The sequence below is a fragment of the Emydura macquarii genome, unplaced genomic scaffold (assembly GCF_026122565.2).
Source record: "Emydura macquarii macquarii isolate MOO-44397 ecotype Brisbane River unplaced genomic scaffold, CSIRO-AGI_Emac_v2 contig_1363, whole genome shotgun sequence".
NCBI lineage: Eukaryota > Metazoa > Chordata > Testudines > Chelidae > Emydura > Emydura macquarii.
Genome location: NW_027131500.1, coordinates 8,144,127 through 8,162,459, shown reverse-complemented (window position 1 = coordinate 8,162,459; position 18,333 = coordinate 8,144,127). Strand labels below are relative to the sequence as shown.

The 18,333-nt window shown below is 37.8% G+C and overlaps 1 protein-coding gene across 2 annotated transcripts in view; it reads right to left on the bottom strand.

Annotated features, from left to right (window-relative positions):
• Positions 1-396: 396 nt before the first annotated feature.
• FBXO8 (F-box protein 8) overlaps positions 397-18,333 on the bottom strand; it is a 33,524-nt gene continuing 15,587 nt past the window's right edge. For both annotated transcript variants that reach the window (XM_067551719.1, XM_067551720.1), the window contains 4 exons: positions 17,220-17,346; positions 6,894-7,012; positions 5,538-5,734; positions 397-1,449 (listed from right to left, as the gene is read on the bottom strand). In XM_067551719.1, coding sequence (XP_067407820.1) covers positions 1,262-1,449; positions 5,538-5,734; positions 6,894-7,012; positions 17,220-17,346 — 631 coding nt within the window. In that variant the 3' untranslated portion in view covers positions 397-1,261. The remainder of the gene's footprint in view (positions 1,450-5,537; positions 5,735-6,893; positions 7,013-17,219; positions 17,347-18,333) is intronic.

The following is an 18,333-nucleotide window of genomic DNA, read 5'->3' as shown; positions in this document are numbered from 1 at the left end:
GATATAGTCATTAAATGACTGTGACACAGATATATACTGCAGTAATGTGGCTGTATATGTATCTAAATACATATCAACAGGAAAGAAAATTAAGGTCCTATTTTCAAATAAACCTCATGCACAATAAAGAGAAATGCAGTATTGAGAGTTACTTAGCTAACAGCCATACAGTTTCCCATTCATTGTAACAGAAGCTGCAAATCTAAAAGTTCACATCTTTTAAATTGTAGGGCAATACATAGTTTAAATTATCTTGCAAATATGTTCCTGAATCCAAAACCATTTAGAATCTGCCTACATGAACACTAGACCAGGAAAAAGGTACTTTTAAAAACTGAGTTAGCTAACATATCACCTCTTATCATCTCATGTAGGCACAGTTTAACAACTTCAAAATTGTGTTAAATGATTGTATTCATCCCATGTTCTCCATCATGGAATATCTAGATTGGGAAACTGGTTGAGATAAAGTTAAGGTTAGCAACAACACATTAATTAACCTGCATCATTTGCTAGTCTTGACATGCCCTACATTATCACACAATAAGCTAACACAATTGTAACTGCATCTATACTATGTGTTAAGGGTTCTCAAACCATGTTAGCTAACTTGAATTTAAAAAGCACCATTATTCTAGTCTATTCCTCATGTAGACAGGCCCTCAAGATTCGTCTAACTAGAGTTTGTGATCCCATTTTAATTTAAGAACTGACTGCCAATTAATTCAAGTTAGCTAATGCAATAGTAAATGCTAGTTTAGACACTCCTCAAATGTACAAATTTGAAATGTAAAAGGAAGAAATGTGAGACTATTTTTTAAGAGAGAAAAAGGAAAAACTTTAGTTAAAATATTTTACAATAAAATAATTATGATTATAAATCTCTTTAGTTAAATATGTACACATTATATGGTATTTTAAAAAAGAATGGAACTGGTTAAAGTTTTCAAGCAAATCTAATGCACAAATCTGCCACCTTGTCAGCTTTAGATTGTAATGTCAGTTTAACATTCATATATGGCTGTGTCAGACTAATGGCACTGCTTTGTGCAAAACATAAACAAAATTAAGAACAAATTCTGCAAAATCCTTCGGTTCCCATGGTAAATTGCTAAAAAAGGTAGTACAACACACATTGTGATTGTATACAGAGGTTAGAATGACCAGCACTAATATAACCCCCATATCTATAAAATAATTAACTCCTTGGGTAGCTTTCGTTTTGTAAACTACAAATTCTAAGTCCTAGCAAATTGTGCTTTTAGGCAGCCACGTGGCCAATAAGGTAAATGTTGTCATAAAGGTGCCCTACAAAGTCTTCACTAATGTTCTGAGCAGCACGTCGTGTATTTCGGATGAATTCTCTCTTTGACATTTTGTTCTTCACATGAGGGCTGGTAAGATCAATGGAAAGCAGGATCAAAGAGTAGCATAGTACATAAACTGCATCTAAAGAAAAGAGAACATTATGAAATTATTGTTTATAGAACCATAAGTATGGATGGCACTTTACAGTCAACTAAAATGACTGGTCCCTGGCTCAAGGATCTTACAATGTTAAAGGCCTGCTTGAATAAATATGCACATGAGTAACTTTACTCACATGATTAGCCTATTGAAAACAATTAATTATTATTAAAAAATATTGATAGTGATGTGTTAAACAAAACTAATGAATTTATGAATATTTCTACAGTATCCAAACTGTGCAAAGTGCTTTACAGACATGAAGGTAGACAGATCCCTGCCCGGAAGAGTTTGCATTTTAAAGACCTGATCCTGAAAATGCATATGTACATTCTTAATACTAACCTGGCCCCACTGAAGTCAATGACATAACACCCATTGACTTCAATGAGGCCAGTAATTCACCTCATTTACTTCCATGGGATTATTCACAGAGTGTAAAGTTAAGCATATGTGTACACTACAGGCTTTTGTCGACCAAAGTCAGTTTTTTGTGCCAAAACAGAAGTGGTGTACACATAATGCTCCCCCGCCCCCTGAACTCCCTTGATTTTGCGATAAAATAAAACCATCTCGACAAGATCCGTAGAGCTTTTTGCATCAAACTTTTAGTGATAAAGCGTCAGTGTAGACATCGCATTTGGTTATGTTGCAGTAAATGGCCTCCAGGAAGTATCCCACAATGTCCATCCTGACTGTTCTGGCGATGAGTTTGAACTCCATTGCCCTGTAGCCATCTGCCCCTCCCCTTTAAAGTCCTGGGAATTTCTGAAATTCCACTTCCTGCTTGGTTGGTGTGGAGAGCTCACATCACATCTTCCCAGCTGACCATGGCAACTCCACACACCAGACTCTCTCCCGCTTAGAGCACACTGGAGCTTCTGAATCTGACCAGCATTTGGGGAGAGAAGGCCATGCAGTCCCAGATCTGCTCCAGTCGAAGGAACTTCAATACCTATGGTCAGATTTCTCACAGTATGGAGGAAAAGGGCTATGAACGGGACACGCTGCAGTGCCGTGCAAAAATCAAGGAGCTGTGACAAGGCTACCAAAAGGCTAGGGAGTCAAACCGTTGCTCTGGTGCAGAGCCGAAGACCTGCCACTTCTATAAGGAGCTGGAAGCCATCCATGGCGGGGACCCCAGCTCCACCGCCAAGAGACCAATGGATATCTCTGCGGCCCCAGAGACAGCAGACGGACTCAACTCTGATGAAGTAGTTGTGGATAAAGAAATCAAGTTGGAGAACAATGGAGAGCAGGGGACTGAGCCATTTGGTGACATGGGGAATCAGGATCTCTTCTCGATCCCGGAGGGTTTGAACCAGTCCCAGCTCTCCAGCTCTGGTGTGCAGGATGCAGGAGAGGGGAGCTCTGGTAAGTGATTTTTTTTTGAGCTGATGTTGCTTGGTTACATGAGGTACAGCTGTCCTTTGCTTTATTGCATTATACAGCTGGTTGAAGGGATAGAAATGCATAAGAGTAGCTGTGTTCGCATGAGTTTCCTACTCCAGTTCAGCTACGCAGTGCGGCGGAAAAGTGTGTTAGTGTATACTGAGATTTCATGGGAATCTTCCAGAGAGATCTCTAGGAAACTTTCCTGAAGGTACTTGTCCCTGAAGGGCAGCTAAAGTCACTCGTAATGTCGCAGACTGAATTCACGAGTGCTCACCCCCCCTTTCAGCCGATATAGAACTGCTTTCCATGCCCTCTCCCCAAACTCCATCCACACATTATTATCAAACTCCCGGCCCGTCTTGGTACCCTGTTCACTCCATCCCTTCAGATAGCTGCCACAATGATAGCTGGACTTACAGCCAGCTGACATAGCTCATACAGCTCCTCACTATTTTCTCCCTTCCAGCCCAGCTTTTTGTGGGTGTTGTAAATAATTGTTATTTAATAAGACATACTCTGTGAAGGATAAGCAATCTTTATTGGTCTCTTACACACGGTGGCTGAAGCTTACACTGATACACAGTTAGCTAGCAGTCCTAGCATAGCATAGTGATGTTTAAAAGACACCTTATTGGTGCTCATTGTCAAAATGGTTCCTCAAGGCCTCCCTGATCTAATGGCCCCCGTTGTGCCCCTCTAATAGCTCTGACAGCTGGTTGTTCATAGTTGCAAGGCAATCTGCCTCTGCACTCCACCCAGGGTGAAACTTTTCACCCTTAGCTTCACAAATATTATAGAGCACACATCAGACAGCGATAACCAGCCACGAAAGCTTATGCCTGCAGAAATTAAATTTGTTAGTCTTTAAAGTGCTACAGGACTCTTGTTGTTTTAACCTTGGGAATATTTTCCTCATTTAAATCTAACCTGCCATAAAGGCATCGCCAGCGAGCTTTTAATCTGCTAAATACACATTCAACAATCATTTGGCACCTGCTCAACCTGTTATGGCTCCTTGCTGCTATCCAGATTGCCTGTATAAGGCTTCATGAGCCACGGTAGTCAGGGGTAGGCTGGGTCTCCCAGGATCACTATGGGCATTTCAACGTCCCCCATTGGGATCTTTTGGTCTGGAAAGTAAGTCTCTGCTTGCAGCTTCTGTACAGGCTAGTGTTTCTGAAGATGTGTGCATCACACACCTTCCCTGACCAACCCACGGTGATGTCAGTGAAACACCCACGGTGATCCACAAGCACCTGCAGTACCATAGAAAAGTACCCCTTTCTATTGATGTACTCTGTTGCAAGATGGTCCAAGGCCAAACTTGGGATATGCTTGTCATCTATCACCCCACCACAGTTAGGGAATCCCATTGCGGCGAAGCCATCCACTATTTCACACACATTTCCAAGACTCACAGTCCTTCGTAGCAGAATATGATTAATGGCCCTGTACACTTGCGATAACATAGCGCCAGTGATGAACTTTCTGACTCCAAACTAATTAGTGACCGACCAGTAGCTGTCTGGAGTTGTTAGCTTCTGCCTGGCGATCACCATGCACTTCTCCACTGAGAGGGCAGCTCTCATTCTGGTGTCCTTGTGCTGCAGGGCAGGGGCGAGCTCCTCACAGAGATCCATGAAGGTGGTTTTGTGCATTTAAAAGTTCTGCAGCCACTGCTCATTATCCCAGACCTACATAATGATGCAACTCGATGCTTGTTTCACGTGCCCAAAAGCAGTGGTGCACTGTGTGCAGATGCTCCGTGAATGCAAAGAGTGATCCAGCATTGTTTGTTTGCATGGCACACAGCAGGTCAGGTGCTTCGGATTCCTGTTCCAGTTGGGAGCTCATGATATACTGCATAAGCAGCCACGATGTATTCAGAACACCGACAACAACAATAAGAGCAGTGCTGGGTCCATCCTTTTAGGCAGAAATGGCAGGCGCTAAGGAAACTGGGGCCATTGAAAAATGCCACAAAACGTAGTTGGAAACCCATGGAATGACAGGACAGAAGTCACTGCATCATGGAATGTAGAGCCTACACCCATGATGCACTGTGATCTTCTTTGCCTTCCCACAACTCCCAGTGCACAGGGTGGTGAGTGGCATAGTGGGGTGCACTGCTCTCACTGTTGATGCTAGAGCACCAACTGTGGATGTGCTTCGGCAACACAGTGAGTGCTGTGTGAATAGGCACAAGTGTTGTAATTATAGCACTTTTTGATCATGGCTGTAACTTGCATCAACAACACTCTCTAGTGTAGACAAGGCCTAAGTCTTTGCAGGATCAGAACCTACAGAGACCACAGAGATAAAGGACAGACTTGGGTGAAGGGAAAAGATGCAACACAAAAAAATTTTAAAATAACTTTTGTGCATGGAAGTTGTTTGCCTGCCAGATATGTATGTATAAGAGGAAAATCAGTAAGTCAAAAGTTTTTTAAAAAATTATTATTATTTGTCTGTATTACTGTAGTTCCTGATAGGGAGATGTTTATATGCTGAATGTTTACAATATGCTCAGACCTGACCCCCACCAAGACTAATTGTTTTACTTTTAGAAAAATTTAATTAGACCCTCATTTAAACCCACTATGAAAAGTAACATTTTTAAAGTATATGTATATAAATATAGACTGATTCACTGCATAGAAGTCCTCTCTTCTTACCAGGGCTCAGGCCAAGCTCTCTCATCAAATCAGGGTTACAAACACAGAATCTGTGTGAGAACTTTGTTATAAGAGTCTCAAGATACTCCCCACGCTCCTCGGGGGCATGAATGTGTCTGAAAAACTCTCTCAGTGCATTTGGCAAGAACTGATTTCTGAAGTTGTGCAGTGTCACAAGGTCATCCAAAACATCTCTCCTGGTTGAAAAAAAACAACATATATTTAGAGAAATTGCCTTTCAACTGTTTAAGCATGAAAAAAGGTTTCAGAAACTGAAATGAAGACTTCTTAAAGAGTCTGAATTATAGATGTTTTCTGTCATGCGAAAATGAAGAAAAAAATCCAACAATGTGACAAACAAGAACAGGAAACACACATTCCTCAGACTGCTACCACAGCAGCATACAATTCAGCCTACTACTTTAGATAAATGATAATAAAGCAATATTCTAAATTTGCACACACGCAAAGTACATTGAAGGAAATTGAGGCTGCAACAATACCTGACAAACCTAAGGAAACCACAGTCAAAGGCATAAATATTCAATATGTCTTTCAGGGCCTACGTACATGAACAAGCAGTAAAGGCAGCCTCCTGTTAAAATCAGGCTCAACTCAGGTGATATTCACTCATGGTAGATATGGCCAGCACAAAGGCCATCCGCAACACTCAGCTCCCGTGGGAATGCATGCTCCATATATCCCCTGAACATCAAAAGGATTTGGTATGAAAGGGAAATTTGGAAGCAAGCCAGGGGAGAGGCAAGAGATCCACAAATGTACTGATCCAGTGGCTGAAACAACCTAAGTAGGAATTGTGGAGCATCAGCATCCAGAATTTCAGCCTACAGCCTACTCTTTCGCTCAGCTAAGATTTCCACACCCATAGTATCTTGCCTAAGAGCCTGGTTACTCATTCTTTGGGGAGGAAAGGTGAATCTCATGCTTAGGAAACTGGAAAAAATATACATAGCAAAATATTTAGAACAACATTCCAATGCTGGGCAGCACAAAGATCTCATATATAAGGTGACATCCCCAGCTATAAATATAATTTAAGATTGGAACTGAAAATGTGGAAATAAATACACTATGTGACCCTTACGAGCTAAATACACTATGCCAGGTATGCTTATATATAGTGGTGTGTACACACACACATGCTAGAACAGAGTAAATTTTCTGCTTTAAGAATAATATATTTTAGCTGAATCCCTGTGTATGCTCTTTACTACAATTTTTTTTAATTAAGATTATTTTTCATTAGATTAGTACATGTATGAAGACTGATTACACAAAGGTACTACAGACTGAAAATGAATACAACACTTTTTCCTCATTACAGATTCAAATTACCTTTCATCAAGATAGAGTCTCAATTTCTTCCAGTTTAGTGTTCTTGTACAGAAGATAAACTTGGCTATTTCCTTTGGTGAATCATCCAGTATGCCCTTGGACATAAAGTAGTTAACTCCCTGAGACAAAAAGGACATAAATAAGATTGGTCTTAACACTTCTTTTATGAGCAAATGTTGTAATGAGTAATACTGGCACATAAGCCTGCTAATGTTTTACCTTAATACCTCCTTCATCCTCTAAATTGCATTTCAACATGCACCATACATTCTAAAATTAATATAAATCAAATGCAAATAAAATTAATGCAAGATTATGGTTTAGATTTTACATGTACTAACAGTAGGAAATTCAAAATTATGGATCCCGCAGCAAGTTGTATTTTCTCTTACTGTACACACTATTTTTTGTTTTCATATGTATATACATGGTGATTAATTTATGTTTGCTGTATCAACCACAATTTATAATTTCCTAACTATGGTTCATGTAAATATTTTGGCCATAATGTGCTTTTTGCCTTTAATTTCTTTTTATTTAAAACATTGATTTCAATGTTCTCCCATGTGTATGGGATCACATTCAAATATATGCACTATATACATTTAATTAAATGTATAATAACACAAATAAATGTAAACATGTTTATTTCAAAGTGCAGATCCAGATACACACACACACACACATATATATATATATTATATATGTATAGAAAAAACCCAACAGCATTCTGCCTGTGCCTAATTAAAAAAAAACTAGTTTAGAAAGTGACAGAATGAACATATACCATATGCTATTTATTCACTTATTTATTACTTCTATATTACAGCCATTTTTTCACACTTTGCCAAGCACACATTTCTCACTACGGAGCATGTACATGCCAAATTTGAAAATGTAAATAAAATGTTGCAGAACTTTTTGGATGCTTTTTTTTTGCATTCAAACATCTCAAAGCATGAAAACTACTCTTGTCATAGTCTTATAACTCAAAAGCAGCTTAATGGATTTTCACCAATTTTTGGGGGGACAAAGTGGAGGTGGAATAAAAGAAGAACAATTGTGAAAAATTTAAATTCAGAGCGTAATTTTTTTGGGAATGGGCTTAGGCTCAAATTGCCTCTTCAGCAGTAAATATGGCATCACTACAATAATACTATCATGCAGAAATATGCATACATGTGCAATCTAATGCATTTTCTTAATTTTCTTTAGACAAAAATGTATCAGTGCAGCTCACTAAATCAATAAAGTTAGATAATCCTTACAATTATTTTTTCATTATACATCTTCTGATGTTAGGCAATTTACAATATTTTGCAAATTTCCCCTTTTGATTTAAGTTATATCTATAAAGACATGGAGGTGTAGGGGTGAGGGGGCAACTTAGCACTTTGTACATAAGCAACCTTCCCAATGATGTCAATCGGAGTTCTGCATAAATAAAGAGTTCAGGACTGAGCTTTTAACCTGGAAAGTTATTTTATAAAAAGCGAGACAGTTAAGTAAGAGAAAAGCTGAACCATGTCAAGCAAACAGGAAACTAGAAAATACACCTTGAGATGATGACCAGGGAGTTCACTTAATAGATCCAAAACACAGGTGAAAGAATAACACACACATACACAGCACACAATATGCTACCTAGCTATTTTTTTACTGGTTCATAATTCTTGGTTTTATATTTGCAGAAAATGTTACCTCAAATAACGTAAGTTCTTTGGTTCAAAACGTTTTAAATATATGAAAAAAATTAACATATACAAACAATTTTCTATTAGGAACAAGGAACCTAGGCATCTTTAGGGCCTGCTTTAGGTAAGCGTCCCTATTCAGGGCAACACTTAAGCCTGTGTTTAATTAAAGCATGGACGTAAGTATGTGCTTACTACCCATTCACCTAACTGGGACTTAAGTGCTGTCCTGAATAGGAACAGCTTAAAACACATGGTTAAGTGCTTTTCTGAAACAAGGCTTAAATGGGAAACTAAAACAGATTATCAAAAAGATTGAAGAACTGCTCACTGATTCTTCAAATATTTTGACAATTGCAGATTCAAATAGTCAAATATGACAAAAATCAAAACAGCAACACAACACTATCTCATTACATCTTCTGTTTAACTCTGCCTCTTTAACCTTGCATCCCGATTCAGCAAAACTCATGCTTAATTATAAGGAGATGCTTCAAGTGCTCAGGTGAACAGGGGGATCCAATAGTATCCTATTCTTAAACAATCTGTGTCCTCACAGCACTTACCACTCTTACTACACAGTGTTACTAAAAGAAAGAGAGTGGAATTCTCCACATCCTACCCCAATTTGAACAGAAATGGATTTACCATTTAACTTCACAATAAAAAAAGTCACCTTCTCTATAGAGACAACCTGGACTTGTTCTCCCATTTCTCTGCTGTCTAAGGCTCTTTATGACCTACATACAGCATGTTGTCAGTAGGTATTCATCATACAAGCTACCAGCTCCTAATTTGACAACCTCAACCCACCTTAGCTCTGTTTCCTTCTTTTATTGCATCTTCTGTCAATGCCATCTCCTTGCCCATTTCCTTCTCTTTTTCACACACACAAGGTGTGATTGTACATTCATTCCACACAATAACAGTCACTTTTGAGTTACTGTTTTTTTCTCCCCAAATAACAAGTACTTTGAAACAAACTAAAATTGTTTCTCTTTAAAGATTTTCCCCATTTTTTGTTTGCTCACACTGAGCGAAGATTATTTGTAAGGACACTAGTCAATCTGCTCTCTAAATGTGTATACTGTTGTATGTTTTATGGCATTCCCCTCACATTCCCCCCAGAATAAATCACCTTTGTTAGATAAGCTTGTTCAGCTATGAATATATACTATTTGAAGAACATAATTCTACAAGGAAGCCAAAACTAAAAGTCAGATTATCAGACATAAATTCCCATTGCACTGATCCATTTTAAGCAGGCATCTGAGGATTCCCTCAGCATAGGGGAATCCTTGGTTGGAGTAAAGGCAGTCTAGTGAGTTTCATGTCACTTATTTCCCATCATTTATTGGGTAGGAGTGGTTTAAGGCTGGTGGGGACAGATGGGGAGGGCGGCGGGGGGTATAGGGGGAAGGATAAAATATATTCTGGCAATTCTGGTCCAACAAAATGGTCTTTAGAAGGAAGACCTTTCAGCAGCCATGATTTACACGATTTAAATTGTGTCGGGGCCATCTTGTTCTTTGGCTGTCCTCAGGATTGGGGGATTAGAAAAGGTGATTTAGAACTACCCTTGCCTTCCTTTCCCATTGTGCTGTTTATGAGCTCAGCAAGGCCCAGGGTACAGTCCTAAGTTTGAAAAGGGTTATTTAAAGTACATGCAACTAACGGTCATCGTGGGCCATGCTTGACTAGGGAAGCAAGTAACTATCATAACAGGTTCTAGTTTATGGTCACTAGTTGTTCATATCAGCCCTTTCTTGTTTTACCAATCCAATACACCAGTTCTCACTGCCCTTCCCTCTTATCTCTCCCCTTTTTCTTTAGAGTGTCTTCATCTTTCCTGGATCGATGTCTGAAACTGTGTAATATTTATTTAATTTTTCTATATCAGCATTCATTTCACTCCACATTACGGCAGTACTCCTGCAGCTGTTTTCTTTGTTACCCATGATATTTCCAATATGCATGTTAAACCTTTTAAGCTACTTTTCAAATTCTGCCTTAGGGGTCCATCTTCCATCACACATGTTCAAAGATGCAAATTCCATTCTGATTAACCTTTCATGAACACTGCCTTTTCTCAAATTCAGTTTCAGATGTACCCAACGTACCAAAGCTAGATTTCTCAAGATTTCATTGGCATAGTGTTTCTTGTAGCACATAGAAATGGATTAAAAGTAATAGATACACAGCAGGAGAGTGAACAATTTACATCTGTGAGGGGGCTTTGGGGCTCTTTGAAGCATATCTGGGTGATTCTTGGACTGGATTGCCAGGGATGTGTCTTGAGAAAGGGAAGGTCAGACCAGAAGGATTTACTAGAGTTGGAGAAAGTTTGATTCCTGAAAAGGGGCCAGTGTCAGACAGCTTTTATTTTTATCATTTGTTTACAGCTCAGTACTTTCTTTCAGATATATTATGGTAGGTATCTGGTAGATAATTAAGGTTGCAAGTGGTTTACATTAGAACAGCTCTGTTTTCATATGCCCATAACTTTCTGCAATTATTCATCATTTGTACTGAAATTTTCTATACTTATGCTTGAAGATGATTTTTTTTTAAAAAAGTTTTAACAAAATTAATGGTCAGTTCTTAGTTATGGGACAGTGAAAGATAGTTTTGCCAATGGCTGTAACAACTCCCTTCCCCCCCAAAAAAACCCCCAAAACAAAACTAACTATACTTTTTCTGATCAGGGTTAATGCAAAAATTGGCTGAAGTTTACAATTTGGCATACATAGTTCTGAGTCTTGTGTATTTGCTTAGTTGGCATAAATACTTTTAAAATATAAAAAGATGATAGAAATAAAGAATCACTACTGAGCGGGTTAAGTGAGCTAAGATTTTTAGCACATTTTTATTAACTACTCCCGTATGTGACAGCGCTGGACATTCTCTCTGCTGGAACTCATTAGAGAGTTCACATAGGAGCAGGAGCTGCTGTTCTCAGTTGGCTTCTAGCACTCTTGGTATGGCATAGATTGTAAATATATCATTGAAACACATAGCAAAAACTAAGCAGTTTGTTCTCGCCAAAAGTTTTATTCTGTAGAGTGTAATCTTTTGTTTTACAAAGATTACATAGAATATCAGACTAGGACTCAGCATAGCTGGGTATTAGTCCCAGCTCTGCCACTGGCTCACTATGGGAAGCTAGGAAAATCTCCTCCTATCTTTGAGCTTCATCTGCCAATGCGTTTTATCTGCCTTTGTAAAGCATTTGGGGATCTATGGCTGGAAAAAAAATACTATATAAAGTAGTATTCTACTGCCCTACAGCAAAGATACAGTCAGTATAAAATAAACAGTTGCTGTGTGACTGCTCTGTTAACCCCTTCTTGCAAAAACCTATCTTCAGCCCAGCTCCTTCACAGTGCTGAGCATCCTCAACTCCACTGTGGTCAAGGGGGAGCACTCATGCCACAATTCACCTCAGTATGCTGTAAATTTAAAAACCTAACTGGGAACATGCAAATAGTAAGTATAGGTATTTTCCTTTTTTCACTTTATTCTTTTTCTTTCTTTTTTTTTTTTTTAAAGCAAAAGATTTCAAATGCAATGCCATCTTAAAACATTAAGGTGAACAGTTAAAAAAAATTTTAAAACTTAGGAAATGGAGAGGTTAAAGCGTCAACAGTAATGCAAGTTTAATTGCTTCTGAGAGTATAAGCTTTTTGAGGCCCTGGATACAGTGCCTAGCACAGTGGTGTCACTCCCTGACTGGAGTTTTTAGGCACTATCATAATACAGCTATTTATTAATAATTACACAAACTCAGTATTTTCTATTCTCTTCTTCTGGTTAAACGTTAAACTTAATACATTACTCTTTATGTTTTAAATATCCCATAAAACATATAAAAGACATAATGTGTCCATGTCAATATATATTATTTATATGGTCCTATTAAGGCTGAGAAACCAATCATTCAAGTGTCAAGAAATGCAGAGATAATGTTGAACATTCAATGTGAACTCTGCTCCTTATGCACATGCCTTTAAAACATGGGTTTTTTTAACATGGGATGCAGAAGGGGAGGGTAATAACCTAGGACTCAGAAGACCTCTGTTCTATTCCCAGCACTGGCTTGCTGAGTGACCTTGGGCAAATCACATCCCCTCTTTGTGACTCAGTTTCCCTATATGTAAAATGGGAATAATATTGACCTACTTTATAAAATGCTTTAAAATCTATGGACTAAAAGTGCTACATATTTGTTATGGATATTTTTCGCCTAAAAAATTCAAAGTTTCACAGTTTCCAGAACTTGTAATTTCCTAGATTCAGTGCTTTTTGACTTTAGATCTCCTGAATGTAACTTTCTAATGTGGTTCAGCACTCTAGACCACTCTGCTTTTCAGTGAGACAGATATGACAATATCCTACACAAACCTTATTGAATTAAGCTTAAATATTTTAGGAGTTCATTCTATTCAAAATGCAAATGTTTATATATTATTGAGGGATTCTATGTAAATCCATAGGGGAAGGGGATCACATCCCTCCAGGAACTAACAGTGAGGGTAGTTAGGCAAATTCACTCAGGTTGAACACCTCCAAAGAACTCCACCTCCTGGAGGAGGAGAGACACTCACACATACTGGTTCAAACTGAATTCTCCAGGCACCAACAGACAAAAAAACGGATCTTGGTCCAAGAGCAGCCCCTAATCCTTAGTGAAGGTTTGGAAGATCTTTGGCCCACTAAGACCCCATGGATGCTTGGGGAGACATGGATGCTTGTTCTGAGCTGAAACTGTGATGAATTTATGACCACAGGAAAAAATCTCTTTGTGAGGTTTGAAGAACTAATTACCATCCAAAGCTTTTGTTGGAGTTAGGACTGATCTCTGGTCAGTTTATTAGCATGCAGGCAGAATTTTTTTTTTTATTGTTTTTACTATGTTTTTTCTGTAATGCTTTTACCTTAAGAATAAATGTGCTTGCTTAGAAAGAACTGTGTGGTAACTTAATACGGTGCTCTGTCTCTGATTAGAGAAGTGCTTATGAAGTCTTTTGCTGGGTATATCACAGTGTAGTCAGGGGACTGTGCAGCCTGGCAATACCTCAGTCAGGAGAGACAGAGATTAATGTCTCCACCCAAGACAGGTGATGGCTGAGGAACCTGGAGTCTAGAGTGGGTGCCCTTGCTGGACCATACAGGGGTAATACAGGTGCAGTTGCCCTGAACTGTGATATTTAGGTATATTAAACAAACAAACAAACTATGCATTATGATATTCCACTTCCAATTCTCATAAATTTAAAACAGCTAAACATTTCCATCTAACTTAGTTTATTCCTTAGAGATGTACAAAACAAGCCATCTTTGATGTTTCTGCCATGAGCTGTTGAATTAACCTTGCACAAGATTTTGGACAGAAATATATGGAAAAGTGGGTATTTTCTGCCATAAGTTTAATTAAAAAACAAACAAAAACCATAGCAAAACAGACAAATCTGTTTTGCTCAAAACGTCTGAAAAAATCATGTCTACACTGGAAAGCATAAAAAATCCCCCTCACCAACCAAGTCATGAATTAGTCTGAAAAAATTTGGATCCATTGAAAAAAAGAGGCAAGGATGAGAAAGAATGTCAAACTTAATTAGAGATACACTATACTCACTACAATTTAGAATGTTATTATATTGTACGGGTGAAATTCTGAGCTCACTGAAGTAAATGACAGTTTTACCATTGACTTCAGAGAAGCCAAAATTTCACCTTTATCCATGAAGGAAAACATTAATAAAAACAGGAATTTCAGTTAAAACTATTAACATTAGGAATAAAATAGAAATTAGGCATCTTTTCTGATGCCAAGTGTTCTCTCTCCCACCTCTACTTCTAGTTTAAGTGCATAACTGAGCCTCATAATCTTGGAAGCTTACTTTATGATTGTGACTCTATATTTTATAGAGAAACAATGAAATCTACCCATGATCACCTCCAAAATTTGAGTAATAAATCTGCATGATATGGAATGATTATTGTCAGAAAAATTTCACATACCCTGTACTTTAATTAGAATAATATATGGCAGAAATTAAGTTGGCTGATTATAAAGAAATAATTCTCATACTCTTAAAATTCTTGATACATTTAGTAGTAAAAAACAAAATAGATCAGCTAGGAGGGTGCTGCCAATGGAATAAAAATGAAAAACAAACAAGTCTTGCACATGCATAAGGAGGTTTTCTGGTTATGTTTAAACATGTGGTTAGGCACATCCTTCAACAGAATGTGGTCACCTTCCATGAATTATGCAAGCTCATGCACACGGCCAATACAGTATATACAGCAGATTTCACAACGCCATGCACACAACAATGGCGAACCAGATAATCCTACCACAAAGTGTGCAGATGCTCTCTCCCCCACCCCGTGAGCCACCGCTAGCTCTGGAGCTGTTGCTGTGGAGCCTGGTTACCCATTTTCATGATATGGATGGTGTCCTTTGGAGAATCTTGCTCCTGTGGCCGTAAGTATTCTTATTTTTATAATATTTTAATCAGGTCTGTTACCAAATGTAAAGCAGAGTTGGGCAGGAAGTTTTGTAGACATAGGATAATGGAATGTCATTTCATATCATATTCCAGTCACAGTGTCCTTATAGTAATAATTCTGCCAATGTCACAGTTGTAAAGAAAACAAATAAGTGAATGTTCTTGGAACTCTCAGGCCTGGAATACTTCCTGCCAGGCCCTGGTGCTCCACAGAGAGAAGAACAGAAGTCCCTAGGACATACTATGAAATTCCAAGCTCTCAAGGGGTCTGAAGATGACAGTTCTTATTTCAATTGACAAATGGACCATCATGAATCCTGAAGTAGCAAATGTATTATAATAAATGTAATATATAAATTAGCCTATTTCACAGAATAGTTACAAATTGTTAATTTTCATTTACTATAAAAACAACATATATATATATAGTACCTTTTATCCTCCAGGATCCCAAAGTGCTTTACACTATACAAAAATTACTTTACCACTAAATAGGAGAGTAACTTCACATAGGACAGGAAGTGAAGAATAATATCATATCCAATTGAAACTGCAGAGGGAACTGTACGTAGGCAGAGCTGTTACCAAATTTAGGACTTGGCCTGGACACTAGAGTTAGCACTTGTATTCTTGGAAACAAATTTTAAATATCTCCATGTAAAGTCTCATTTATAAAGCTACATCTCCAGTAGTACCTCCACTAAGATTATTCTGGAAATAAAATGAATAATTCTTATCCTGAGCTGCAAGTTACCAATAACTTCAATGGAAGTCCAGAGTATTCTGCCCTCAAAAGAACTGAGTATTATATTTTGTAATCTATAAAAAGAGCATGGTTTTCAGCAGTCAAAAAAAATTATGCACCAGGGCAACTGAGATTCAAAGAATGTAAACTAAATCACTTTGTTGTACTGGCTTATATGACCACTTTATTGTTTTGTCCAGCAATTGTTAATACTTATTTTCTGTATCATACTGGCATAGTGAATCATTTGTTCCTAAACATAAAATTGGAAAAAAATTGAAAATAACATCTTTACATTTTTACTACTCTGGATTTATCCAATTACTACTTCTATGTTTTTATTATATAAATATACTTGGGAAGTGAAGACTCAATTTTATTTAGTGTGATTTACCATCTTTTCACAGGAAATGCGATGCATGAGGAGTCTAATTTTATACACAGGAAATATTTTCAAAATGCTGGTGGGGTTTTAACCACACATATCCTACATTAAACCTGGTACAACTCTCAAATTTCTCCTCACAGAAGCAGAGATGTGGCTAGGCTGGGAGAAAGCAGAAGTTACCTTGGCTTCAATTAGTCACATGAATTAATAGGCAATGATATTTTTAGTTCTGAGACAGATCTTTTTATTTAAAATAAATGTACATATTTAATGCTACAGAATCAGTTATGTTTATTAAAAAGGACACATTCAGAAAAATCAAAATCACTGCTATTTACAAAAGTTCAGTCTTTAACAGTTTTGTTCCATTAGTGTAATTTTATAGTATATGTTATAGGTAGCGAAAGTTAACAGACACTTCAACTTTTTGCACCTTGAAATTGGAGGTCTGTGTATTGTCTTTGAAGACTTCTTAGGAACAGTGTCCCCCACCCTCCTAGACTCAATTGGTGATCCACTTTATGGTAGGTTACATCTGCATTTAGGGCTTGGAACCTGCCCCTATGAAGTTAATGGGAGTTTTGGTGTTTATTTCAATGAAAGCAGGATCAAGGCCATATTGCATAGTAAGATTTTTAATATTTATTTATGAAGCTATATCACAACCATTTTTTAAACTGCCCATTGTTTTATCAACCAGGAGCAAACCCCCATGTCAATATATGATTATGAATTTCTGACATCTTCAGACTGCTGTGCAGTGTACTTGTGAGTCAAGCAAGTAAATAATATGCCTGGGTACTATAAGCATAAGAGACTATTATAGGGCCATAACTTAGTATTCAGGATTCATATAGTACAACAAAGTATCTATTAATAATCAACTTCTAATGCTGCTACAGGTTCAATGTTCTCATGTACAGTTTTTTGTAACCATATTAAAATTACTGCAACTGTTACTAATGTTAGCAACACACCACTTACCTCTTCAGGGTTGGCATTAAATGTGAGACTGCCCTCATCCAGTTGCATATACAATCTTCTAAAAGAAAATCCTAGAGGTGGATTCTTATTGTATATAGAACAGTGGCCCCAAGTGGATTTGCACAACCTACCAAAAAGGAGAATAAATCCAGTATGAAAATACTTGGCATATTGAACAATCGGGAGAAAAAATACTGGATAGCTGCTCACTAATTGACAACCAGCCATCCTGTGCACTAAATGAGGCAAGATCCTGTGAAAAGTTACATGTGATCATGTAATTAATGACAGTATCATAACCCATATGCATAAGGAAGCTGAATGAAGACTGCGCAGATAACATTAATTCTGACATTTCCTAACTTTTGCATGCTTGACTTTGCAACCTTAATAATCTACTTTTAACATAGATGTTTCTAGTGTTTTTTTTAAACACCAAACTGAAATTCCATCATGGGCTACAATATTTATATCCCCATTGGTCTTCAGCAGGGATGGAAGGTCCACCACACAGTCCTGTGCTATTTAAGCTAAGACAGTACCCAATAGTAGTAGTAGGTAATTATCCACTATGTGTTCAGCACTGCATGGGAGTGGGACACTTTGCCAGTATGTTTCACAGATATTTGCGGACATCAGAGCAATACTGAGATTCAGGAATTTTTAATTCCATTTTAGGGTCTGGAAGAGAATGTATTCTAGTGGGAAGCTGACTCTTCTGCCCATTTCCCCACGCAAGTATGACCTCTTCTACTTCATCCCCTCTAACTTCTCCATGTCCCAGTCCTGTCTATTCCTCAACCCTGGCTTATAGCTTAGAAAATGTGTTTAGATTTTAATGGGGACAGTAACACACAATGCTGGCACAAAGGCCTGCCAAATTTCAAATCTGAAGCACAGTAATGCAAGAGTTTTTCAAAGAAAAGGTAACTAGAATGTTTTAACGTAGGCAAAACAATATATTTTTCACTAGCCTCCTTCACAGAAATGGTTGAAATGCTTCCGCTGAAAGTTTCCAGGGAAATACAGTGTGAGGCAGATGCCCAACATGGAAAATTTCAGCCCAAATATTTAAAGTTTGGCAAAGTTATAAGCAAATGAAAACAGACTCTTA